Source organism: Neovison vison, chromosome 9 (assembly GCF_020171115.1).
Source record: "Neovison vison isolate M4711 chromosome 9, ASM_NN_V1, whole genome shotgun sequence".
NCBI lineage: Eukaryota > Metazoa > Chordata > Mammalia > Carnivora > Mustelidae > Neogale > Neogale vison.
In genome coordinates this window covers 32,325,771-32,351,784 of record NC_058099.1, presented here as the reverse complement: position 1 = coordinate 32,351,784, position 26,014 = coordinate 32,325,771, and the positions used below count along the sequence as shown (strand labels likewise).

Sequence of the window (26,014 nt, the reverse complement as noted above, 5' to 3'; positions counted from 1 at the left end):
GTCAGAATGGAAAGACTCTTACAAGTACTTAGGTAGAACATTTGGAAGATGATGGGGTTGGGAATCAGGCGAAGGGGCTGGAGCCTTGGTTCAGGACAAGCTGGGCCTCTATTTCCTTATCTGTGAAATGGGATAAGGACAGTTGCTTCACTCAGCTTACTGAAAAGATGAAATGAAGTGAGGTGTGAAAAGGTACTTTGTTACCTGTCACCAGATAATTGTAAAGAACTCAGAGATAGATAGGAAAGGTTGAGAGACTGTTCTAAAGTTGAGACTCTGAGCCCTGCTCCAGGGCTGGGGGCGGGGTGGCGCTGAGGCACCTTGGCATTGCCCCTCCTTCTCTGCCCTGCACACTGCAGGCCTCCATCAAGCATGGCTGAATAGGTGGGCAGAGCACTAGCCGGCAGGGCTCAGACAGTGCGCTGGAGGGGAGGTTTGGTCAGCTGAGGTCCTTAGCTCCTCCCATGACTGCACTGTCCTGAGCCCTGGGGGTTTAGCTCCCTGCAAAGAGGAAAGAGCAGTGACCATAACACTTCTGCTTCCTGCAACCCAGACTCCGGGTTGGTCCTATACTCCGCGGGTCCTATATTCCGCTCAGACCAGGCAGTGAGAATGAGTCTGAGAAACAGTTTCGTGAGACACAGTGACAGGACTGAAGTTTTACTTACACAACAGAACACTTTTGCTGCCATAGTCTGGTCAAACTGGCCGAGGATGATCCTCACGTCATTGCCCTGTGGACAGAAGAACACATACGTGAAGGAGAGTGGATGACAGTCACATTTGAGGGCTTGAGGCCATGGCAGAGAACAGTCGTGTACCCCCAGCTCCCCAGCCAAGAGCTCTGCCCTCTCCTCCCAGCCCTGCCTGGATGCTCCCGCCCTCCTGGGAGCCAGCTTTCCCTCAGCTCCTCCTGCCCTCCCTGGTCTCAGGGACATGTTCCGGGACAAGTCTGCACAGGCTGGAGGCTTCAGAAAGCCGGCGGCTCTCAGTGGTCCCGGCGGCATCCCTAACTCCTCCAACAAGGGCAGGCCAACCCTACAGGGCACTGAGACAGCATCTTGTCTTCTTCCTCACTTGTTGACACACAGGGAAACTGAGGCCAGAGGAGAGGAAGGAGCTTCCAAGCTCCCCGGGGAGTTGGTGGCAGCAATAAGACTGCAGCGCCCCAACCCTCCCTGCCAGGATTCTAGACTTTTCTATACCTTCCACAAAGCTTCCCAATTAAGAAGTTTCAGAGTCTTTGAGTTCTGAGCTCTGTTTAAATCTCAGCTCCAGCCTCAAGCCTCAAGACACCTTAGGCCGCTCCTTTATCTTTCTTGGCCTCCATTTCCTCACTTGTCCAATGTGGAAAACGGCAGAACTTACCTTCCACAAGGACTAAATGAGAGAGGATCTGCATAAACTACTTAGCACGGTTGCTGGCACACAGTTGGATGCCCAGTGAGTGCTATAGCTAGTATTCGGGTTTTATAACCTCCTCCCAACCCATTTTTAACTCTGAGAAAAACTTATATTTGAAAACTCTATAAATAGGACTGCACTCATTATCTCCACGCGTGCCTTGCACAACAGCTCTTGTGACTCACTTATTCATTCAACAAACACTTACTGGGGATTTGCCCAAGGCTCCGTCCTGGGTCAGTTAAGGGGTCCTTGGTGGCTCTCCAGGGGACAGGGACCCAGGTGGGGGCCTGCCCCATAGAGAAGATGGGGCATAGAGGATATGCCCAGGCTCTGACCCACCGGGCTGCTCCCCACCCCAGTAACTTCCTGCCCTCCTCAGGGTGGTACCACTTTCCTGCCGTCCGTCTCTGTCCTCTCCAGCGGGCCTCAAGGCCCTTTGATGCATAAAGAAGAGAAACATGCCTTTAAAGATCAGTTTTTAGCATCTTTCAAAATTGGAAAGTGCTGACTGGGAGGCCATTTTACTCATCATGTACTTTAGCAAAATAAAAAAGGCTTGGATTCTAAAATCATCCTTCGTTTGCAAGCAAGAATGGAAAGAAGAGGGGGGGAAAAACCTTGCTCTGAAAGGACTTTAAAAGATCGTTAACAGAGCGGTTGAAGGAAGGCAGGCCTTTGTCATCGCCATGTCCGCAAGGCTATAAAAAGTTCTAAGCTGCTTCCGTTCTGTGGACAATGCTCTCAGGCACACTCCAGGCTTTTTTCTGCTTATTTGTTGAAATCTTTTAGCCTTCTTTGCTGCTAAGAGTATCCAGCCAGCCAGCCAGCCACCACTAACTGAGCATCCACTTTGTGCCATGCTCCGTGTTGCTAAACATGGTATAGCAGAAAAAGCTTACTGCGTTTTAGAGTTAGGAAGACCCCAGTTCAAATCCCAGCTCTATCACTGACCAGCTGTGTGACCCTGAGTCTTAAATCCCGGAAGCGTCAATGTTCTCATCATTGAAAAAGGGATAATCCGACCAGCCTTGCCAGGGGGCTGTAGCATTCATGCTCATGAAACCCAACCACTGGCTTCCATGATGCTTCCTCCTGGCTCTTTCCTACCTCCTGGTCCCTCCTGCTCAGACTCTGAGTCAACTCATCACCTTTCTGCCCACCCCTAAATGCTGGTATTCTACATAGTTCTGCCCTTAGCTCTGTGTCCTCACTGTCCTGAGCAGCCTCATTCAAGATCCTAGCCACGCTCCCCCATCCTGTGTTGTCCATCTCTGAGAGTGGTGTCAAGAACCTCCCACCCACCCACGTTCACTCACCTCCCTCCAAGCCCTAACCAGGACCCATCCACTGGCTCTGTCTGTCCACCAGTGTCAAATCACCCCCAGCCCTGCAGCCTCCCCGCCCTGGGTGCAGCCACCATCATTCCCTCCTCGATGAACTACATCTGCCTCCCGGCTGGACCTTTAGTCCTGGTCCATCCATCCTGGCCTCCATGGAGCGGGTAAAGAATCACTCCAAGACTCAAATGGGGTTGTGTACAGTCTTTCCATGGCTCCCTGAGCTTTCCAGGTCAACTGAGCTCCGAGGAGAACATTCGAGATGCCATACCAGCAGAGTCCTGCTCAGTCCTCTACCAGTCTTGCAGGGCCTGACAATGAGCTACCTGCCATTCTCCAAGATGGGTCTGCCATTCATGCACTCCCTCCCTGGCTCATTCCCCCACCTGCTCCCTCTTGCTTTCTGCAAGCTCACCCATCTCAAATGTCCTTCCCTCTCACCCCACTCCTCTGCCTGGAGAGCTGCCACTCACCCTTCATGCTTTAGCTCAGGAACCCCTACTCTGAGAAGCCATCTGTGTCCTCTTAGGTGCTCCTTTGCTCCTCTGTGGGCCCAGAGCGCTCTGTGCCTCCCTCTATCACAACACGAGTCCACCTGCTTGCCTGTCTTCTCCACTGGACTTGATTCCTCTCTGGGTCCCCAGGTCAGGGGGACAGGGCATGACATATCTATCAACCATAGGCACTGAATGCACGATTAAGGGAGCAAATGCTCTGGGAGGTTGTGACTGGCCTGCATTCCTTATTCAGTAACTGGTAACTATGATCACCACAGCACTGATATCCTGCCAGCCCAGGGCCTCGGCACTCATTTGCTTCACCATGTCCGGTTCTTAAATGCACTGAGGAGCCCACGTCTTCGTGGCTGACCACCTGACCACCTGCAGACAGATAAGTAACCGGCTCGAACACTTGTGGTCTTTGTTGCTATGACAACCAAGTTGCATGGACCACTTGGTGCTGCGTTCCCAGACTGTTAGAATTGGATGGAACCCAAGAGGTCACTGATCTAGTAAACCCTGTCCTAAAGGGGCAAAGCCTTCCCCCAAGACTGCCCAGCAGCTCAGAACAAGTGCTTTCAGCTTGGTGGCCCTCTGACCGTCAGAGGACCCTGGAGAAAGATCCTGGCCAGAGCCAGGTTATGCCTGCGGCAATGAGCGACTCACTCCCACTCTGGTTCTAGCCAGTAAGAGGCACCAAGACGCTGCAGTGTCTGGGCGGGAAAAGTCAGCCCCCAGTGCAACTGGAACCTGGAATCCTGGCATGCGGAGTGGACAAAGGGAGATGGAACTGGCCTGGGATCCTTAGCAGGAGCCTTGAGAGCAATAGAAAGAGGTAGAAGGGCTTCTCAAAATGGGATGTGTCCTCCTGGAACATGAGTTTTCCTGTGAGTATGAAAAGCATGGGTATACCTCGCTCTTCTTTCCAGAGTAGCAATTTATTGGAAGATTCAGGAGTGAGGAAAGGTTTTGGATTTGGGGAGTTTTTTTTTCTTTTTAAATAGAAATTACTTCTTTATTTATGAGCGCAAGAGAGAGCATGCAGTGGGGAGGGGCCAAAAATTTTTTATTTATTTATTTATTTATAGGCAGTGACCTCTTTGACATCATCCACAGCAACTTCTTTCAAGACATGTCTCCAAAGGCAAGAGAAACAAACGTGAAAATGAACTTTTGGGACTTCATCAAGATCAACAGCTTCTGCACAGCAAAGCAAACAGTCAACAAAACAAAGAGGCAATCCATGGAATGGGAGAAGATATCTGCATATGACACTACAGATAAAGGTCTAGTATCCAAGATTTATAGAGAATTTCTCAAACTCAACACCCAAAAAATAACTAATCAAGCCAAAAAATGGGCAGAAGACATGAACAGACACTTCTCCAAAGAAGACATACAAATGGCTAACAGACACATGAAAAAATGTTCAACATTATTAGCCATCAGGGATATTCAAATCAAAATCACACTGAGATACCACCTTATACCAGTTAGAATGACCAAAATCAACAAGACAGGAAACAAGTGTTGGAGAGGGTGCAGAGAAAGGGGAACCCTCTTACACTGTTGGTGGGAATGCAAGTTGGTGCAGCCACTCCGGAAAATAGTGTGAAGATTCCTCAAAAAGTTAAACACAGAGCTCCTCTATGACCCAGCAATTGCACTACTGGATATTTACCCCAAAGATACAAATGCAGTGAGAAGAAGGGGCACCTGCACCCCAATGTTCATAGTGGCAATGTCCACAATTGCCAGACTGGAAGGAGCTGAGATGCTCTTCAACAGATGAATGGATAAAGAAGATGTGGTCCATATATACAATGGAATATGACTCAGCCATAAGAAAGGACGAATATCCACCATTTGCATCAACATGGATTGAACTGGAGGGAATTATGCTGAGTGAAATAAGTCAAGCAGAGAAAGACAATTATCATATGGTTTCACTTATATGTGGAACATAAGAAATAGCAAGGAGGACATTAGGAGAAGGAATGGAAAAATGAAGGTGGGGGGATTCAGAGGAAAAGAAGAATCATAAAAGACTATGGAATCCAGGAAACAAACTGAGGGTTTTAGAAGGAGGAAGGGTGAGGGAATGGGTGAGCCCAGTGGTGGGTATTAAGGAGGGCACGGACTGCATGGAGCACTGGGTGTTATACGCAAACTACGCATCATAGAACACTACATCAAAAACTAATGATGTACTGTATGGTGACTAACATAACATAATAAAAGAAAAGTATAAAAAATGATTTGTTAATTTATTTGCAAGAGAGAAAGAGAGCAAGCAGGGAGAGAGAGAATCTCAGGCAGACTTTGTGCTGAGCACAGAGCCGGACTCAGGGCTCAATCTCACAGCTCTGAGATCGTGACCTGAGCTGAAACCAAAAGTCTGATATTCAGCTGACTGAGCAGCCCCCTGCCACCGTTGCCCCTGGATTTCCAGAATCTTAAAATTTTTAACACTTGCGAGCTCTCACAAAAGTTCCAGAATCACGCTGTTCAGTGTTACGTAACTTGTATCTTTTCCTGAAAATCTGTAAAGTGGAAAGAGAAATTTTGTCTTGGCAGTGGTTCTTGCTTCTGGCCACACCTCCCCTGTCCCTGCCAGGGGTTTGAGCTCATTCTCCTCTGCGGTGGAAAGGACTCTGGGGCAGTGTGAGGAGTACTGGGGGAGGAACGTCCCAGAGGCTGAGTGAGAACAGAGTTGTGATGGTACAGAGAACCCGGAATGTGGCAGAGGGCAGGGTCTGAAAATCCTGTACCCTTCCACAGTCTCTTAATTCTGCAGGGGGCTACCTGGAGTGAAAGGTGGGACAACGGACACCTTGTACTCACATGGCTAGAGCTCAGTTGTAGACCACACAGGGGCCCATGTTCACCCAAGAAGCCTCACCTACAGAGAAGGGGCAAACATGGGAGGAAACAGCGATGGGTTGCGAGGTACAACCCTGGATGGCGCTCCTTTCCTCCTTCCTGGTTTTCTCATCTCTTGTCTAGAGTCTTTGTGTCTCTGGGACACTTAAAGTGAGCTACGATGACACACACCCAAAAGTGACACTTCAGAAGCATAACCCAATTGAGGATTTTGTGTATAACTCCCAGTGAGCAGGGGATCCTAGCACATAAAAAACAGGGACAATTCCTGAGCGCTTTCCAGCTGTGGTACTGAGAAGTCCATCAGCCCCACCCAAGGCGAGAGGTGTAATTATTATGTCCATCCCGGTTTTCATGAGGGAGTTTGAAGAGCGAGCTGAGCCCCAAAGAATGAAGAAGTTTCTGCAAGTGCAGCAGACACCATTGGCCAGGCTGGTTCCCTCACTCAGGAGGGCTGCCTCCATTCCTGGGTGGTGACGGTGGGTGGCTTCCAGCGCGCTCCCCTCTCTAGAGAACTGCCCCCAGCTAAGGGACTTCCTGGTCCAAAAAGCTACGCTGTGCCCCCATGTCCTGCCACACCCAGTGACCCCAACTCCCTGAAAGGTGGGGCCAGCTCTGCAGTGCAGACTTTGCTCCAGGCAACCTGGCAGTGGGATATGCTAGACCCGGCTCGCCTCCGGCCAAGACAGCATTCTGGCCCAGCTCCCCTCTTGCCTTACCCTGCCCCCCTCTCTCACTTCTCCAGAGTGTGCTCTCAATAAATCACTTTCACCAGACTCTCAGGCTCTGTTTCTAGGGAGTTGAACCTAAGACACCAGGTTGCACAAGTAGGAAGTGGCGGTGCTGGCCCCAGAGCCCTCACTCCTCTCTATTGCCTCCCCGACTGAGAAAACATCCAGTTTGCAGCAACAGTTCCTGGAGAAAAGTCAGGTAGCCTTGAACGTGGAAGCATTGCAGCAGCAGATGTGACCCGGAGGCATTGGGAGAGCTGGCGGACATTAGAAAGAGCAGGCGAGCAGAGGCCATCCCATCCCGCCTTCCCTGCAGCTGGAGCGTGGGGTCCTGCTGGAAGGGAAGGTCACCCGGACCCTGACCTCTGTATTACCCAGCCTCGCCAGCCTTCGGTGCATCTGTCTTGGTCCACATGCCATCGCTTCCTGGGTCCCAGGTGCCCAGCATTGCAGACCCCCTGGGCTGCTGGACAATCAGAGAAAACTGTGCGTGATGCTGTAGGAAGGGAAGAGGAGCTAGGAGCCCTAGGGCAGCCCAAGCTTTTAGAGGCTGGTGGCATTGGGGTGGGGGTGGGGGACTGAGGGGGACTGACCTGAGCCGGTGGGGACTGGGGAAGGGGTCTTTAGCCCAGGCCCATTCCTGCCCCCTGACTCTGGCTGTAAGGCCTAGGGTAAATCCAGCATGGTTAGCATAGAGGTTTCCCCAAGTCCCTCCTGGCCCTGACACCCTGTTCCACACCCAGAATGAGTACTTTTATTTAGTTAGGGTTGGTTTTTCTTAGACATTTTCTTTTCCCTACCAGAAATATACTTAAAGGCAGAGAAGCAAGAGACATATATTCTTTTGTTGCTGTTGTTACAATAACCTTTTCATCCTGATTAACCCTCCCATTTACTCTTCATTTTTATCTGTGTCTGCCTGTCTGTCTGTTTACTGGAGTGTGGTTGACTTAAAACATTACGTTAGTTTGAGATGTACTACATAGTGATTAGACAAGTCGATACGGTAAGGAGACATATATTCTTTTTTAACTTATTTTTATATTTTTAAAGATTTATTTATTTGTCAGAGAGAGAGAGAGACAGCATGAGTGGGGGGAGCGGCAGGCAGAGGGAGAAGCAGGCTCCCTGCCGAGCGTGGAGCCCGACATAGGGCTGGAACCCAGGACCCTGGGATCATGACCTGAGCCAAAGGCAGACACTTAACTGACTGAGCCACCCAGGCATCCCAAGAAGACGTATATTCTTAAAGAAGGAAGTAAAGAAGGAATAGCCCAGAGCATCCCACTGGGAAAGCATGCAACTTCTGTAAAGCTTATTATTTTGTCTTGAAAATCACGTATATTTAGCATTCCAATAACGTTATCTATGTTTATCTTAAGATAAAAATAATGCTTTTCTTCCCATGTTTCTGAGCAAAACGGTCCCCGCTGGGAAGATGTACTGTGTTTGTTCTGTAGCTTAGCATCCCCCTGGGGTGCCTGTGTGAACTGTAGTTTCTGCAGTCAAGCAGGCTCCTGGAGCAAAGGGGTCAGCCGTCCACCTGAAGACCTGTTTTTGTGGTCTTCCTATGAGAGGCAGACTAATGCCCCCCCCACCCCCAAACGTCCTCTTTCCTAATCTCCGGGAATATGCTCTGTGACACGGCCAGGGGGAATGAACGCTACAGACGGAATTAAGGTTGCTCATCGGCTGGTTTATAAATTAGGGATATTTTCCTGGAATCTGAATCCTGAATGGTGGGTTGGGGGGCTGCTCCAGGGAAGACAGACAAAGCAAATAAAATGGACAGAGCATCTGAAGCCTGGCAGTCTCCCCCACAGGGCTTCAGAGTAGGCGCCCTGGAAATAGCCAGGGGCAGCCTCCACCGCCCCCGCTTCCCCCGCCCAGCCTAGCAACAGTTGACTTTCAAGCCCCCGTGTTTGGAACAGGCCTGGGAAGAGCTTAAAAGCCTCGGGTCTTCAGCACGCAGAGATGGTTTTATTTCTTGACTTCCTTTGGGTGAACTTTGGTACATATCTGCTAAATCAGCCTGATGAATTTCATGATTTGGTTCCTCTGTGCTCTTGCTTATTTCCGCCTGGGTGATTTGTCCAAGACCGGCAGTGTTATGGCTCCCAGTGCTATTGTGTTTCTGTCAATTCTCCTTTGTATTTTAACTGGCTTTTCTTTATATATTTCAATGAGAGGTAATTTACAGCAATAATGGTCCATGAGTGTGTTATTTTCATGGTGAATGGTCCCCCTGTCTACAGAGAATGACTCTCCTTCATCACGGTGGGTACCCTGAATTCCCTTTGGTCTCATATGAACATTGGGGGTTCTTGCTTGGTTGGGTTTGCTTGATCTACCTGTGCCCGACCTCTTACCTGTGACCTTTCTGGGTCACTTCCTCTGTTGTCAATAGCTATAGTCAGTTCTGCAAAAACCCAATTCTCAAAGTCTTTGCCTTTTAATAGGGAGGCTGACCCACTTGAATTTATGGTCAGAATGGCTCTTTTTGGTCTGCAATTATATGTTAGGCTTTCTGGTTTTCAATATGTGGACTAGATTCTTCCCCACTTCTACCTTCTCTGCCAAAAGCTTTGGGTTCTGTTTGCATGATGGTATATTTACCATCAAGTTATTCAAAGCCTTCTTTAGCTTGTAGGTTTATTTAGGAAACTCATGAGCAAGGTGGGCTCTGCTGAGTCCCTTTTACTTAAGAACAGAGGCTACCCATGTTTTATTCACCCATTTTTTTGGGCTCTGTGACTGGAATTTGGATTTTTCTAATGGAATTTGGATTTTTCCATCTCAGTTATTATTACTAAAGTATCTATATTTGCACACTATATATATGGACATTGGCTTTCAAAACAGACTTCTGCATCTGTGTACAGTTTTGAACAATGACTTTTTTTTTTAAAGATTTTATTTATTTATTTGAGAGACAGAGATCACAAGTAGGAAGAGAGGCAGGCAGAGAGAGAGGAAGGGAAGCATGCTCCCTGCTGAGCAGAGAGCCTGATGTGGGGTTCGATCCCAGGACCCTGGGATCATGACCGGAGCCGAAGGCAGAGGCTTTAACCCCCTGAGCCACCCAGGCATCCCTGTAACAATGATTTAGACCGAGCTCTCTGTCCACGGGTCCCTGCAGCCCCTACTCAGCTGTTACCACCACGACTTGCTCTCAAGTTTGCCATTGTTCTTGGCTGACTGAGCTGACCTCGGACTTCAAGGATGAACTCCGAGAAGGGCACCTGGCTAGGAGACCTTGAACCGCATGCACGTAAGGATGCTTTCCAGCCGCTCCATTGTCTCTGGGACTGAGCGCTGCAGACGAGTGGAGGTGGCCTGATTTTTGCACCTTTGTGGGAAATTCGCTTTTTTCTGGCCTAGATACTTAGAGATTTTTCCTTTATGTTTGTACTTCAAAGCTTTTGCCAAAATTCATCTTGGTATGACTCTCCTTTCACCATTCTGCTAGAGCGTGGAAAGGCCAGCTAGACCAGGCACTCACAGGATGCACATTTCCTTTATGAAATTGTTGATGCTGTAGTTCAAAAATGGTTGAATGTTAGCCATTCTGTCGGTCCAGAACCAGCAGCACTCTCTTGAGCCCACTTAAGTGTGTCTCCTTTTTTTAAAAAATAAACTTCTTATTTGAGATTAGTTTTTAGATTTACAGAAAAATGACAGAGATAGAAAGTTCCCCTAGGTTCCTCACCCAGCCTTCCCTATTATTAATATTTTAGGTTATTGTGGTACATTTAATATAATTAATGAATCAATATTGATTATTATTAGCTAAAGTCCATACTTCATTCAGATTTCCTTTTTTTTTCTCTCTCTCTCTAATGTCCTTGCTCTATTCCTGGATCACAACCAGAGTACCATACTATATTTCATTGTCATATCTCCGTAGGCTCCTTTTGGCTCAGATGTTCCTTATTTTTGAAGACCTAGACAGTTTTGAGGAGTATCTGGAAAATGGCCTTCAACTAGAATTTGCCTGACATTTTCCTTGTGCTTAGGCTTGGGGTGTGGGTTTTGGGAAGGAAGACCACAGAGGGAAATTGGCCTTTGCCTCTTCTCATATCAAGAGTGCATCTTATCGGGGCACCTGGGTGGCTCAGTGGGTTAAGCCGCTGCCTTCAGCTCAGGTCATGGTCTCAGGGTCCTGGGATCAAGCCCCGCATCCGGCTCTCTGCTCTGTGGGGAGCCTGCTTCCTCCTCTCTCTCTGCCTGCCTCTCTATCTACTTGTGATCTCTGCCTGTCAAATAAATAAATAAAATCTTTAAAAAAAAAAAAAAAAAAAGAGTGCATCTTATCAATGTGACTTATAACTGTTGACCATGACATTGGTCTCCTGGCTGAGGTTGTGTGTGTCTGATTTTTCCAGCATCAAGCTACTTTTCTCCCCCCTTTCCATAGTATACTCTTTGGAAGGAAGTCACTTAAGAAGTGGTTCCTTCTGGGGGCGCCTGTGTGGCTCACTGGGTTAAGCCTCTGCCTTCAGCTCAGGTCATGATCTCGGGGTCCTGGGATTGAGCCCCACATTGGGCTCTCTGCTCAGTGGGGAGCCTGCTTCCTGCCCCTCTCTGCCTGCCTCTCTGCCTGCTTGGGATCTCTCTCTCTCTGTCACATAAATAAATAAAATCTGTAAAAACAAAACAAAAACAAAAAAAGAAGTGGTTCCCTCTGCTCTCACCTCTGTGAGCTTGAGATATCTATACAAATTATTTGGAATTCTTCTGTATAGGAGATTTGTCTGTTCTTTGCCATGTATTTATCCATAACAGCATAGACACACGGATATTTATTTTTAAGTTTTTTTTTTTTTAATTATTAAGAAGTCCGAAAATCGGCCATCTCTTCAAGGAGTTCTGGATCCTTTTTGTGGAGTACGGTATTAGAAACCAAGATCTGGATGCGAGGTGTATGTGTTGCTACTGTGGTGCCTACTGTGTTTTGATTTTGGTTCCGTTTCATCTGTTCTCATTTTCCCTCCGGAGCTCCCTTCTCCAGTGTCCCTAACTGTTAGCTCCTCCCTCATCAGACTCACCACTTTCACCATCTCCTCTGAATTCTGGGAAATATCTCAAGTTTGTCCTTCACGCTATTGATTTTTATTTTTCTTGGCAATAACTTTGCTCTCTAATACCTCCAAAGCAGATTTTAATTCGGTGCTTCGGTGTTTAATTTTCTTCCACGTCCTCCGTACCTCCTTCTCTGTCCTATCCCACAGTAAAACAGAGATTTGTTTTTTCCTCTGAGCTTTCCAGAAGTTACTTTTATTCCTGAGTATTTAGTCCTTGTGTTCTCCATTGGCTTTGTCTGTCCAGACTTGGTATTTCCTTCACACACACTCACATTAATTTGATTCCAGGTGACGGGGAATGACCCAGTGAGCACAGCAGACCGAAGCTGCTGCCTCCTGGAGCTTATGTGCCAGTGGGAGGAGACAGATGATGAAACAACCAGACAAAACGGATAGTAGGCCAGATGCTGTGAAGGGCTGAATGGTGTCCTCTAGAGATAGGTTGAATCTCCAGGACCTTAGAATGTGACTTTATTTGAAAACAAGGTCACTACAGATGTAATTAGTGAAGATGAGCTCATACTGGAGTAGGGTAGCCTTGTAATCCAACACGGCCAGTGTCCTAACAAGAAGACAATGTGAAGAGAAAGGGGAGAATTGCTCTACAAAGTAGGAACAAGAGTTATGCAAATTGTTGGCAATGGCAGAAGCAAAGAGAAGGGCATGGGAAAACCCCAGAGCCTCCAGAGACCATGGCCTTGGGGACACCTTGACCTTGGACTTCCAGCCTCCAGAACATGAAAGAATACGAATCTGTTGCCTTTAGTCACATAGCGTGTGGTACACTATGTTACAGCAGCCCTCGGAAACGAATACAGACATCCATCAGTGAAATGGACAAAATCAGCAGAAAATGGACAAGGATTTAACTTTCTTTCTTTCTTTCTTTTTAAAAAATATTTTATTTGTGTATTTGACAGAGAGAGAGAGCATACACGGAGGGGGAGCAGCAGAGGAAGAGCGAGAAGCTGGCTCCCCACCGAGCAGGGAACCCTATGCAGGGTTCAATCCCAGGACCCTGAGATCATGACCTGAGCTGAAGTCAGATGCTTAATGAGCCACCCGGGCAACCCAACTACTTAACTTTTACATGAAGCACCAGGAGAGGCCTCTGGAAAAAAGCGAACAACTGAGCAAGGAGGAAAAGAAGTGTGGAGAAGGAGCTGTGCAGGCCTCTGGGGGAAAACTGCTTCCCCACAAGGACTCCTTTGCCAACACACTGGGCTCTGCTCCCTCCAGCTTATGTGATGTTGGAATCCTTTCTGGGCACGTGCAGCTGTGCGGGGTGGTGGAGGGACCTGAGCTGCCCTGTCACCCAGATCCAGGCTTGAATCCGGCCCACCACGTCCCAGCTGCTTGACACAGGGCGATGCTTAACCTCTTTGAGTCTCACATTCTCCATCTGGGACACAGGGATGCAAAATCACAGGCCGTCTGAGGGCTCTGGGGAGGACTAAATGAGCCAGCGAAGGTCAAGGCTCTGCATCAGGGTCTGGCTCTGGGTCAGGGCACCGGCCACTTTGGCTGCTATCTCCATCATCAGTCAGGTCACTCCTACCTCTTGTTGGAGCTAGATTGTTGAAGAGCAGAGCACCCAGGTCCCACTCCAATTTCCTGCAGACTTTCAGCCAGTGCTTCTGCTTCACACACAAAGGCTCTTTAAGCCTGAAAGCTCACAGAACTCCGTGGGGCCTCTGAGGGGCAGGAAGAAGCTATTTCAAGTGCCCACCCTGGGGAGATGCTGCCCTGAGTGGCAGGAGGATGTTGGCACAGCATGGAGCTCCTCTCTCCACCACGCCCCCGCCCCCGCCCAGCTGATCCCTGCAGAGCAGGCCCTCCACGTCTCTAGGTCCTCCAGACCCCATGGACCGACTGAACGCTCAGGACACACAGCCAGTGGGGAAACAGTGTGGGCACATCCGGCCGCAGCTACCTGGCCAGCTACCCTCCCCAGCTATGGTTTCCTTCTCTGCACAGGCTCTTGGGACTAAAATGTCACGTACAAGCATGGTGTCTGCTCCTGAGACCAGGGGACAAACCGCGGGTGCTCTGCTTCCCTTGTTCCCGGTGCTGCGCCTCGGTCTTCCTGTCTTTGAGCTGAGGACTTTGGAAGACAAGGATTCTAAATGGGCACCTGCTCTGACTGGTGTAACCCAGAACCTTCCCAAGATGGAAGGGGGCATATCAGCATTTGGCATCTGGGGTCTCCATACCCAACAACCCTAAATGTGGGCATGAGGGAATGGAAGAGACAGAGGGAAAGGGGACCGCTCTAACTATGTTTGCACCTGCTTATAAACCCCTAGCACCTCCCACAGCCCCCCTGGATAAAAGACCAAACTCCTTAGCTCAGCATTCAAGGCTTGTGGAACCTGGCTCCAAATTCTTTTTTCAGCCTTGACACTCCTCCCTGGAATTCCTGCTGGTCCCCGGTGCGTGATGAGCACGGGTACTCTGCCTTCTTATCTTCAGCCCTCCTTCCCTGCTGGGCACCTCTAGGCCCAGGTCCCTGGCCAGGTGCAGATGCTCCCCTGGAGCTCTGTGTGAACCCTCTCCCCAGGTGGGATGAGTCACTTCCTCCCTTTGTTCCCAGGCCCCTCTGTTCCTGATCCCCAGAGAGGTAACCAGCTTCCTCACCAGCTGTGAGCAACCTGATGGTCTCTGTGAGCCCAGGAGGGATCTGGCACAAACCGGGAGGCTGACAGAGTCTGTGGGATGAGCAGACAAATGACAGACCGAGAGCACTCACAGCGGGGCAAACTCCTAGATGGCCCTTTCCGTTCCTGGAGTGTCGCGAGAGCGGTCAGGAGCCCAGGCTTCCAGTCCCAACAACTGTACTTCCTCGTTGTGCCTTTGGCCAAGACAGTCCCTCTAGCTCAGCCTCTTCACAACAAAGGAGGTAAGGACTCACGCCCTGCTTGCCTCTTAGGTCCTGCTGAGAGGAAGCTCCATGGGGCCCTGCTCGCAGCACCCAGGCCTTGGGCCACGGCTGGCTAAGCCAGGGCGAAGCCAAGGGAAGCCGGCGCCTGGGAGCCTCTCCCCACGTGCAAAATGCCAGGACGAGATGAAACAGCCGGAACTCGAGGCTATTTCAGAGTCAGGGGTGTGGGGAAGCCCAGGGCACAGCGTCCGTCTGTCCTCCAGGCTGTGGCCAGCCGCACCTACCTTAAGCTTTTTGACACTGGTGCAGGGGTCGTTGGAGAAGCTCTCGGTGTCCGAAATCTCGATGTCCTCACCATACAGGACCCCCGTCAGGTCGTTCCTCACCTGTTACAAAGAGAAAACAGTGGGTGGGTGTGCTGGCAGCCACGGAAGGACGGGAAGGGTTGTTCAGAGGGGTCGTCCTGGGGAAGCAGCTCAACCGGGCTGGTTTTCTCCACCACCAATGCAAAAGGAGCGATTTTCCCCCTTTATTATAAACTAGACGGCCCTGGGAGACCCGGGACATGTGCCCATCCCAGCAGGCAGACAGACGACACACGGACGCAAGGACAGCGGATTGGGACCGTGCAGAGGTTTCCCGGGAGAGTCAAGACAGGCAACCGAACTCTGGCCTTTCGTGCTGGTGTTTCTCTGCCTTATCACGTGGTTTCCAAGTCAGACCGTTCACATATACCTCTATTTACATTTTGCATTACTTGTTGGCAATATTTCACTTCCAGGGTGACGACAGAGTAAGACACTCAGATAGACGGTGCAGAATAGAGGAAGGAGTGAGGGGTCTGGAACCAGCCCGGGCTGTGACACGTAACTTCCTGTCCACCGACACGCAGACGGCTAACATCTGTGTGTTTAGAGGGCAGAGGTCTTCAAACTCCGGGGTTCGCCGGGTCCAGCCAGTGTGTGAAGCAGTCTGTGTGGAAGGATGTCAGGGAGTGGTGGCCACAGTGGCAAGCGGGTGACCCCACGTCCCATCTAAGGTGGCAGCTGTGCCACACATGCCATGCCAGAGTGCCAGTCTGGGGTCAGCGGACCTTCTGATTTTGGGGGAAGAACTCCAAAATCTAGGTTTTTAAAAATACAAGATCTTTTCATATCTTAAAATGTTGATATGATTTTGAAATATTTATACACACACACACACACACACATATACACAGCAGAGTAAGGACCAAACCAAAGAAATACGAAGTTTCTATCCAACCTGTGGCCATGGCTGAACGCCTGCTGATAGAAAGCAATGGAAACTGAAGGGCGTGTTTCAGTAAAAACAGCTTGGGTGGGGGGATGGGGCCCCAGGTTCTAGATTCTGCTCTGTCACTAACTTGCTTGTGACCTTGGCCTCACTGTGTGACTCTCCTTGTCTCAGGGCTTCGGTTTCTTCTTCCTTAGAAGATCCTTACAAGCCCTTCTTGTTCACATGCATTAGGATGGCTATTATCAAAAAACAGTAGGGGCACCTGGGTGGCTCAGTGGGTTAAAGCCTCTGCTTTCGGCTCAGGTCATGATCTCAGGGTCCTGGGATCGAGTCCCGCATCCGGCTCCCTGCTCAGTGGGGAGCCTGCTTCCTCCTCTCTCTCTGCCTGCCTCTCTGCCTACTTGTGATCTCTCTCTCTGTGTCGAATGAATGGATAAAATTAAAACAAACAAACAAACAAAAAAAAACAGGAGACAGCAAGCATTGACTGAGTCGTAGAGGAATGGGACCCTCAGGGCACAAAATGGTGCAGCCCCTGTGGAGAACAGTAACGGCAGCCCCCCTCCCCCAACAGGAAACGTAGAACACTCTGTGAGCCAGCATCCTGCTTCTGTGTATATTCGCAAAAGAACTGAAAACAGGGTCTTCAAGACGTATGTGTATGCTCACCTCCATAGCAGCATTATTCACAAAAGCCAAAAGAACGGAAGTGACCCAAAAGTCTATCGGTGGGGACGCCTGGGTGGCTCAGTTGTTTGAGCAGCTGCCTTCGGCTCAGGTCACGATCCTAGCGTCCTGGGATCGAGTCCCACATCAGGCTCCTTGCTCGGCAGGAAGCCTGCTTCTCCCTCTGCCTCTAGCCTGCCACTCTGTCTGCCTGTGCTTGTGCTCTGTCTCTCTCTCTCTAACAAATAAATTTAAAAAAAAAAAAAAAATCAAAAGTCTATCGGTGGATGGAAGAAACCCATGCGCTGACTACAGGCCATAGAACGTTATTCAGCCTCACGACGGAAGGAGGGTCTGACCCAGGCTACCACGGGAACCAGATGAAGACATTATGTTAAGTGAAAGGAGCCAGACACCAAGGGACAAACCCTGTAGGATTCCACTTGGAGGAGGTACCTAGAGGAGCTGAAAGTAGAGACAGAAAGTAGACCGGTGGCTGGGTGGGGTTGGGGAGGAGGGATGGGGAGTTAGTGCCGGAGATTTATGGGGACTGTTTGGGAGGATGACAAAGGTCTGGGGACAACGGGGGTGCTGCTTGCACAACAGGATGAATGTACTTAATGTCATGGAACTGGACACTTCAAAATGCTTAAAACGGATGGGGGTGGTCTGGGTGGTGCCGTCGGTGAAGCATCTGACTCTTGGTTTTGGCTCAAGTCATGATCTCAGGGTCATGGGACTGAGCCCTGCGTAAGGCGTGCTTAGTGTAGAGTCTGCTTGGGATTCTTTCTCCCTCTCCCTCTGCCTCTACCCCCTCTCTCTAAAAATAAATAAATCAATCTTTAAAAAATGGTTAAAATGGTCGCCTGGGTGGCTCCGTCAGTTAAGCGTCTGCCTCCGGCTCAGGTCATGATCCCGGGGTCCTGGGATCGAGCCCTACATCAGGATCCCTGCTCGGTGGGAAGCCCGCTTCTCCCTCTCCCACTCCCCCTGCTTGTGTTCTCTCTCTCGCTGTGTCTCTTTCTGTCAAATAAATAAATAAAATCTTTTTTAAAAAAAGGTTGAAATGAAAATTTCATGTTACATATATATTATCACAGCAAAAAAAAATGCACTTCTTCTTTCAACAATTGGTAGAGTCTTCTAATGTATATATCAAAGTGGAATAATTTGGCCCTAAACATTACAGGATGGTCCCTGGGAAGCCACACGGTGGAAGGGGAACTAAGGGGTTTCAGTGGGAACTACTGTGTTTTATTTCTTTAAGACAAATATGATATAAATAGGACAAAATGTGAACATCTGTTAATTCTGGGTAACGAGTACATGGGTGTTTGCTATTCTGTGTTTCCTGAACGCTTGAAATACTCTGTGATAAATGTTTTGCACCAAGAACAAAGCTGCCACAGTCAGGGTGAACCTTGCCCATCCTTAGTTTTTACCTCTATTTTGACAGAAGACTGGGAGCTAGTTATTGGACCGAAAAAGGTGACTTTGGCATTACACTCCGTTTCTGCTGCCACAAATCCTTTGTGGATGCAGGTGGAGCCCCACTGTTCGTTTTGCATGTCAGGGGGCGTTATGGGGCAACAACAATCATTAGACGCAGAAAATGTGCAAAGTCACCCCTGCAAGAGCCAGTGCAGCTGACGCACACTCTACCCAGCATGCACAGTTGCCCTCGGCTTGCTCGCTGCACGCACTCATGGGAACTGTTAAAGCTCTCTTGGGCCTCAGTCTTTGCACCTCTGAAGTGGGCACAATACAGTGTGTAATTTACAGGGTTGTTTCGGTGCCCAGTAAAAACACTGAGGATGTGCAATGACTTTGTAAACTCTCAAGTTCTTTATGTGGCTTAAAAGCTGGAACAATCACGTCCAGGGTTAAGGTAAGCCATCCAAGCTGTCAGTGGCTTGGAGTATCTCTCTGTGAATAAGAATGAACATGGGGTGCCTCGGTGGCTCAGTAGGTTAGGCCTCTGCCTTCGGCTTGGGTCGTGATCCTAGGGTCCTAGGATCAAGCCCTGCATCGGGCTCTCTGCTCAGTGGGGAGCCTGCTTCCCTCCCTCTCTCTGCCTGCCTCTCTGCCTGCTTGTGATCTCTGTCTGTCAAATAAATAAATAAATAAATAAATAAAATCTTAAAAAAAAAAAAAAGAATGAACATGAATGCTGTATATGATTAGGGCAAATAAACCATCCTTTTAGACAGTCAGAACTCAAAACAAAAAAACTAAAACACCCTAGAGGTCATCTCATTCTGGCCCTAATTTCACAAATGAGGAAACTCAAGTGTCCCTCTCAGTTCTGTGCTCTCCCCATGCTCCCAGCCAGGCTCTTCTGGATCCTGCCAGCTGTGGACAGTTCTGGAAGCCTGATGAGCCAGAACAGGTCAGAACAGATGGCGGTACGATCAGCCACCATAATTTTAGCACCACGAAGTCTGAGCTCAGCTCAAGTATTTATTCTGATGGACCTCTTTAGAGGAAGCCAATGGAGGAATTCAGTAATAAATGGTATTTTTAAGAAACCAAAGTATGGAAAAGAAACAATGGAAATGATGTAACTCCTGAGGAAAGGGACCCATAATATCACGTGTGGGATCGGAGACCGTTCAGTCCACTGCCTGAAGATGTACGACAAGAATTTGTAAATGCCTATTTTTCCTTCTGGAATTGCAGGTTCTCTTGTTTAATGGGGCCCTTGTCTTGCTATAAACTGCGTTTCTGCACTGTGCATTTCTGCACAGTGAATCCTAGGTTTTCATCACCTCTGTTATAAAAGCAGAAATACATTCTTCTGGGAAAAGAATAACTTAATTTCCAAGAAAATAAAACACACACACACACACACATACTCCAGTACTGTTAGGGTCCAACTGGGGGACCTAATCTGCATGGATGGGACAGAGGGGAAGGTCACCCCATTACCCGGAAGGAAGAGCCAGGACTGCCGGAGGAGTGAGCAGGGTCATGGGTGGGGTCCCCAGTGTGCTAGAAGAAGAGTCAGGATGGGTTGAGTCCTTCAAGGCTGGGGCCCTGGGGCCAGCTCACAGGGCTGAGGTCACCTGAGGGGAGAGCTCTCCCTGCTTCCAGACCAGTGGCTCCGAGCCCAGGTTGCAGGAGGACCTCCCAGGAGCCCAATTCACTTAATGCCACAGAGAAGAACCAGGGGGTGAGAGCGCCAGGAATACATAATCTGGGATAGGCTTGGAAGCAACAGTAGCTGATTCCACCTCCTCCCCTTGCCCTCTGCCCAAGAACTGGTACAGACTAGATATGAAGTTGTGCCAGATAGCATGTCCCTAAAGCAATGGTTCTCAGATGTGGCCGCTGGGCAGTAACATCGTTATCGCCTTGGGACCTTGTTAGAAATGCAAATTCTCAGGGATCCTAAAGGAAGCAGGATAGTTTTCCAAGAACCATTGATCACAGTGTGAACAAATGTTTCCAAGGGCTTGGATATTTTCCCCCTTGATTAGAAAACCAGAATGTGTTAACTGAGTGAGGCCACTGCCAAAAGGGTGAGCAGGACTGGGAGCCACATTTAAAAGGCATCACATCTAGAATGAAAGAGGGGGCAGGCACCCTCTGGTCTGTACTCTGTCCATGTCGGCTCACACCTGGAAAGCTGGGCTCAGTTCTGGTTGCCTTTAGGAGGGAGAATGACAAAGAGGATGAGGCTCAGAGGAGAGAGGTGTGGCTAGGACAGGGACGAAGGACCCTTTAGGGATGCCAGGGACACAGGAAGCTGGATTATAAAGGTTATAAGGGAGGACAACAACCTCTCCTAAGGGGTTCTAGGCAGCCTTCGGAATCCAAGATCCAAATCCAAGAATTTTAACATTTAAGCTCAGATTTTAATCTCTAGGAAAGTACAACATCTTCAAAGCTCCTCCAGAGCTGCTGACTTCTTTGAAGTCAGCAGCTCTGGGGGAAAGGCCAGGGTCACAGTGACAGTCCTGCTCAGCGCAAGCAGGCAGAAAACCCCGTCAGGTCAGATCAGCCGTCTGAACAGCGGGTCCAGTAGGTAAGCGCACAGTCTCCCTCCCAGCTAGGTCACGGGCCTCAGGGGGAAGGGGTAATGGGGACTTGTCACTCCAATGAAGCCATCACACTGACCTCACTCGTCCAAAAGACTGAGGTGTCGGGGACACAGCCAGTCTGTAGGGGGAGAAGCAGATAGGTTGGAGGAGGGAAAGAAGACCAGAGGAACAGGTACGTCAGCTGGCTAGAGGTCTTCCTAGACCTCAGGCACTTAGCGGGGCTCCCGCTTCATTCCTGGGGCTGGAATTCCTTCTGATGCTCCGTCACTGCCAAGAGGTTTGAGTCTCTTTCTGGACAGTTACCTAGTGCTCTGGTTATTCTAGATCGCAGACCTCTTTGTTCTTGCCAGTCTCTCTCACTGTTTTTCTCATTCTCCCACTCATTTTTTCACTCTCATTCATTCATGATATTGACATCTCTTCTATTCCGCATACCATGTGGGTCTCTATCAGTGGGGGTGAGGGCCATTCAGATGACCTCCCTGGTACCTACCAAAACAAGGGAGGACTCTCAAGTTCAGGAGTATGCTCTGGGAGACGCTGTGATGGAGGAGCTGGACCCAGGCCAGGAGGTAAGGCTGGAGAAGGACTCCAGGCTAAGGAGCCCTGCAGGCGAAGGTCCCACAGTGGGAGAGAGCAGTAGGGAAGCTAGAAGAGCCAGACTGGGCTAAAGCAGAGCATGGGCCAGGGATGGGGGAGGGAAGGTTGTGGGCATGAAACGAAGAGCAGGCCACAAGGGCCTCAATGCTTACACCAAGAATGGTCTTAAGCCTAGGCACAGTGGGAAGCCAGTACAAGGTTTCAAGTTGGGGTGACATAACTAGAACCGTGTCTTAGGCTGCTGTGGGGCCAGTGAAGGGCAGAGACAGGAAGGGTACAGGAAGGCCCAGGAAGTGGCCCCAGCAACCCTCCAGGTGAGAGATTCTGGAAGCCCTGCTGGAGATGCAAGAAGTGACCCACTTAGGGGTAGCTTCGGGCAGGCAGAAAACCCCGTCAGGTCAGATCAGCCGATTCAGATCAGGTCAGGTCAGATTCTTTCCCTCCTCCAACCTATCTGCTTCTCCCCCTGACAACTAACAATCTGCACTCATCCTTTACGGCTGTGTAACAAAATTTCCCCAAACTCTGTGGCTTCAGACAAGATATATTTATCATCTCACATAGTTTCCATGGGTCAGGAATGTGGGAGCAACTTAGCTGGGTGGTCCTGGCTCAGAGCATTTCATGAGGTTGTGGTCAAGGTATCGGCTGGGGCTGTAGTCACCTGGAACTTTCTAGATTGCCTATCAGAACCACCTAGGGAGTTGTATAAAATACTGATGCCCCGGCCACATCCTAGAGCAATGTGAATACCTGGGCACCAGCCTTTTCAGAGCTCCCCAGGCGACTCTCACATGCAGCTAAAGATGGGAACCACACGTTTTAGGAGTAAAAGCTACAGGCCTGCCAGACTCACAGTGGGGTTGTCAGCCTGCCCGAAACCCCCCATAGCACTGTCCCCACTTTCCCCAGGTCTGGGGCACCAATCTTCCTTTATGAAAGCTTTCTTCACCCCTCCCCTGACCTCTCCTGCCCTACCTCATGGTTATGTCTCCTCTTTCGTCCCTGCCATTCCTGGCCCTGATCCTGCCATTCCTGGCCCCAGCGTGAGGAGCAGGTCTTGACCATGTCAGAAGCAAGAACAGAAAGAATGAAAGGAGCAAGAAGGTGTAAGAGACAGTAAGAAAGGCAGAAGAGGAAAGCAGAGCGTTGGGACAGCTCTAAGTGATCACTGTCCGGCCACGCGTTCTGGGCAGCAAAGGCTCTCACGGAGGACGTGAAGGGCAAGGTGGAGGCCACAGGGAGACCCTGGAACACTTGGTTCCTGTGGCCAGGAGTTCCCTGGGCCACAAGGCTGCTGCACCAGCTGGGGAACCATCTAGAAAGGCAGAGATGCAGGTAAAGGTGGGGAGAACCAGATCTGTGCCACATGCACTTTACAACTCTTCGAAAATTCTAATTAGGCTACGAAATGAACTTGAGAGCAAAGCAAATTCCCAGCTCTCCTATGGAAGTGGAGGTAACCTACTTTGTCATTCAAATGCACTAGCTATATATAGCCCTGGATGGTGCCAAAATGTCACTCCTCTTACCTGACTAAAGCATATAATTATAGATTTACTTCTATTCATTCATGAAATGTGTCTTCACTTGATTAAACAGTTCATTCAAGTAAAATCCATTAAACTATGGAACATGCTAAAATGTGGCTCGTTAGAGGCAGAGGGCACCGCTGTAGTTAAGATGCTAATTAGGATAAACAGGCATTTGAAACACTCAAATCTTTGAATAATTCAGGTCACTTTTACTGGGGCTGGAGCTCCCCAGGAACCACCATTAATTTAAGCTAATTAAAAAATAAGCCTGCAGAAGAGAAGACTAAGGTAGGAAGTGATGGCCAGGTTCAAACTCTGAAGGGCTCTCCCATGGAGGAGAGGGCACCTGGTCCTGGGCACCCCTGTGGCAGAGGGGGGGACCAACAGGTAAATGGTTCAGGAAAGCAAACTTCAGCCCAAAGCCAAAAGTACTTTTTAATGATGGAGAAGGCTGCTTTGGTAGGTAGTGAGCTCCCTGTCATCAGAGGTGTGCAAGGAAGAAGCTGGGTGGGATACAGGAGAAGGGAGTTTTCTCTCATCACCAATGTGCGTGGTTCCAAGGAAATTAGTGTTTCAAAATTCCACCTGCCCCTGCTCTGCCTCTTTGAAGTACCCCTCTGCAACTTTGAAGTCATTTGGGGCATGCACTTAAATTCCCCTGTTCCATGTGGCTATATTTCCACTTTTCTAAACCTAATGAACATTCACTGAAGAAAACATTTTTAAAATATTTTATTTATTTATTTGACACAGAGAAATCACAAGTAGGCAGAGAGGCAGGCAGAGAGAGAGAGGAGGAAGCAGGCTCCCTGCTGAGCAGAGAGCCCGATGCAGGACTCGATCCCAGGACCCTGAGACCATGTCCTGAGCCGAAGGCAGAGGCTCAACCCACTGAACCACCCAGGCGCCCCAAGAAAACATTCTTTTTTTTAAAAACAGAGCCATCCAGCTTTCAGATTTCTGTAAATGTAAGCTCTTAATAAGCTGTAACCAGAGGTGAACACAAGTGAAAGTTTTTCACGAGGGTAAGTCCACAAGCGAACGTGTGTGAACGTGTATGAGGTCTACCGCACCCATCGCACGGGGTAACTAACACCTGTGGGCATCTATGCAGCTGTGCCCACATGAAGGCCATGTGCGCGTGGGGGATACCTGTGTGTTCACACGGCAGAGCCAATCGTGACCCCCGCAGGGGTATGTCCAAGTCCCAACCGTCAGAATCTGTGAATGTGACTTGATTTGGAAAAAGCACCTTCGTAGATGACAAAAGGAAGGGTGGACTCAGGACACACAGACATGAGGGACGAGGCCTGTGATGACAGAGGCAGACTCAGGGGAGATGCAGCTATGAGCCAAGGAGCATGTGGAGCCACCAGGGCCCGGAAGAGGCCAGTAAGGACCCTGTCAGGGAGCGTTCATAGAGAGCAGGGACCTGCTGACCCTGGCCTGCAGACCTTCGGCTCCAGAACTCGAAGAGAATGAATTTCTGTTGCTTTAAGGCACCAGCTGCCGGTGATTTGTCATGGCAGCCACGGAAACAAATACACGTGGGGCCTCCCGGGACCCAGCCCCTTGCTGGTCCAAACCATGACCCCTGGAGCAGCGGGGCCTTTGGTCCCGCCTCCACCTCACATCGCAAGGAAGGCTGCCCTCCACTGGATAGCCACTGGTCTGTCCCAAAGAAACGGCAGTTTTTCTCGCTTCCCCAGCATTACCAAGAGCAGGACAGCAAGAGCAGGACCGGGAGCTGCCAGGTCTTGAGGCATGGGGGCCCAGGTGGGAGCTGGGGAGAGCTGTCTCGCAGCAGCTCTGCGAGGGAAGGGCTATTTGACTTCCTGGATCCGGCACCGGTCCTGCATGGCGTAGGTGCTCAAATCTATGGGGCAGATGAGAGAAGGAAGGGGTGCACACAGGAGGCAGCACACGCATGGGGGCTTAGAGGCAGAGGGTAAAGTCTGAGTCTGCAAGGGTTCCTGCTGAGACCATTTGAGAAGGTCTTGCAGGGCTGAGCCAATGCCCAGCAGCCTGCCTGCGGGCCTCAGCCTGAAAACACAGCACAGGGACTGGACTGTGGCTGCCCCTGGGAGAGACATGAGGCAGTTCCCTGCTGTCCTCACTATGGCACTATGGCACTAGGGCGTGGGGGACCTGTGACCTGAGCCTGCCGAACCACTCACATCAGACCCTTACGACAGCTCCTACCTGCCAGTGGACATCTGGCCAACCCGCACAGTGGCTGCAAACAGGGAGCCCAAGTGGCAAAGCTGGCCAGTGACAGTCTCCTGTACCCAGGATCCACCCAAGACATCTCCGTCCTGCCTTGCAGTCACCGCCACCTCCCCCGTTGCAGCGGTCCATCAGAGGTAGGGGAGAGCCTGAAGGCCACACTCCTTGGCCCTGGTGCCCCACGAGCTTCTCAAGGGCCTGTCTCCCAGAATGGCACCTTGGAGGGTGACAATTGCCCTAGACTAACCTGCACGGGATGGGGGTGGGGGAAGGGACAAATGACTCCAGGGAACCAGGGTCCCTCTTCCCATCATCCAGCCTTGCAGAGTTTTAGAAATTCCAAAGAATTAGTGTGACTGACAGAAGAAGGTCCCCTCCCCAAAGAGGCGCATATCCTCCTTCCTGGAATCCTTTACTTTACGGGACAAAGGGCACTTTGCAGGTGGGATTAAGTGAAGGGTCTTCAAGAGCAGACTGTCCTGGATTATCTAGGTGGACCTGGTGTAATCCCAGGGGTCTTCAGAAGGGAAAGAGGGAGGTGGTCCCCAAAGGAGACCTGATAACAGCAGGGATCTGAGAGAGACACGTGTGACAAAACCACACCATGGGCTCTGAAGGTGGTGGATGGCACCATGAGCCAAGCAATGAGGCTGGCCTCCAGCAGCTGGAAAAGCGAGGGAACCGATTCTCCCCTAGAGCCTCCATAACACACTTGTCTGGCCCACACCTTGATTTTGGTCTAGTGAGGCTGATTTTGAGCTTCTGAGCATTGTTACTGTAACATAACAAGTTGTTTGTGTTGATTTGTTAGAGCAAAATAGGAAACTCATAAATCAGCTCTGACTTTAAAATCCCACACAGCCC

The 26,014-nt window shown here is 49.8% G+C and overlaps 1 protein-coding gene across 1 annotated transcript in view; it reads right to left on the bottom strand.

Annotated features, from left to right (window-relative positions):
- Positions 1-26,014, bottom strand: part of GABBR2 (gamma-aminobutyric acid type B receptor subunit 2) — a 341,241-nt gene that overhangs the window by 153,672 nt on the left and 161,555 nt on the right. The window contains exons 4-5 of the mRNA XM_044265274.1: positions 15,108-15,209; positions 669-734 (exon numbers count right to left, since the gene is read on the bottom strand). Of these exons, the coding sequence (XP_044121209.1) occupies positions 669-734; positions 15,108-15,209 (168 nt within the window). The remainder of the gene's footprint in view (positions 1-668; positions 735-15,107; positions 15,210-26,014) is intronic.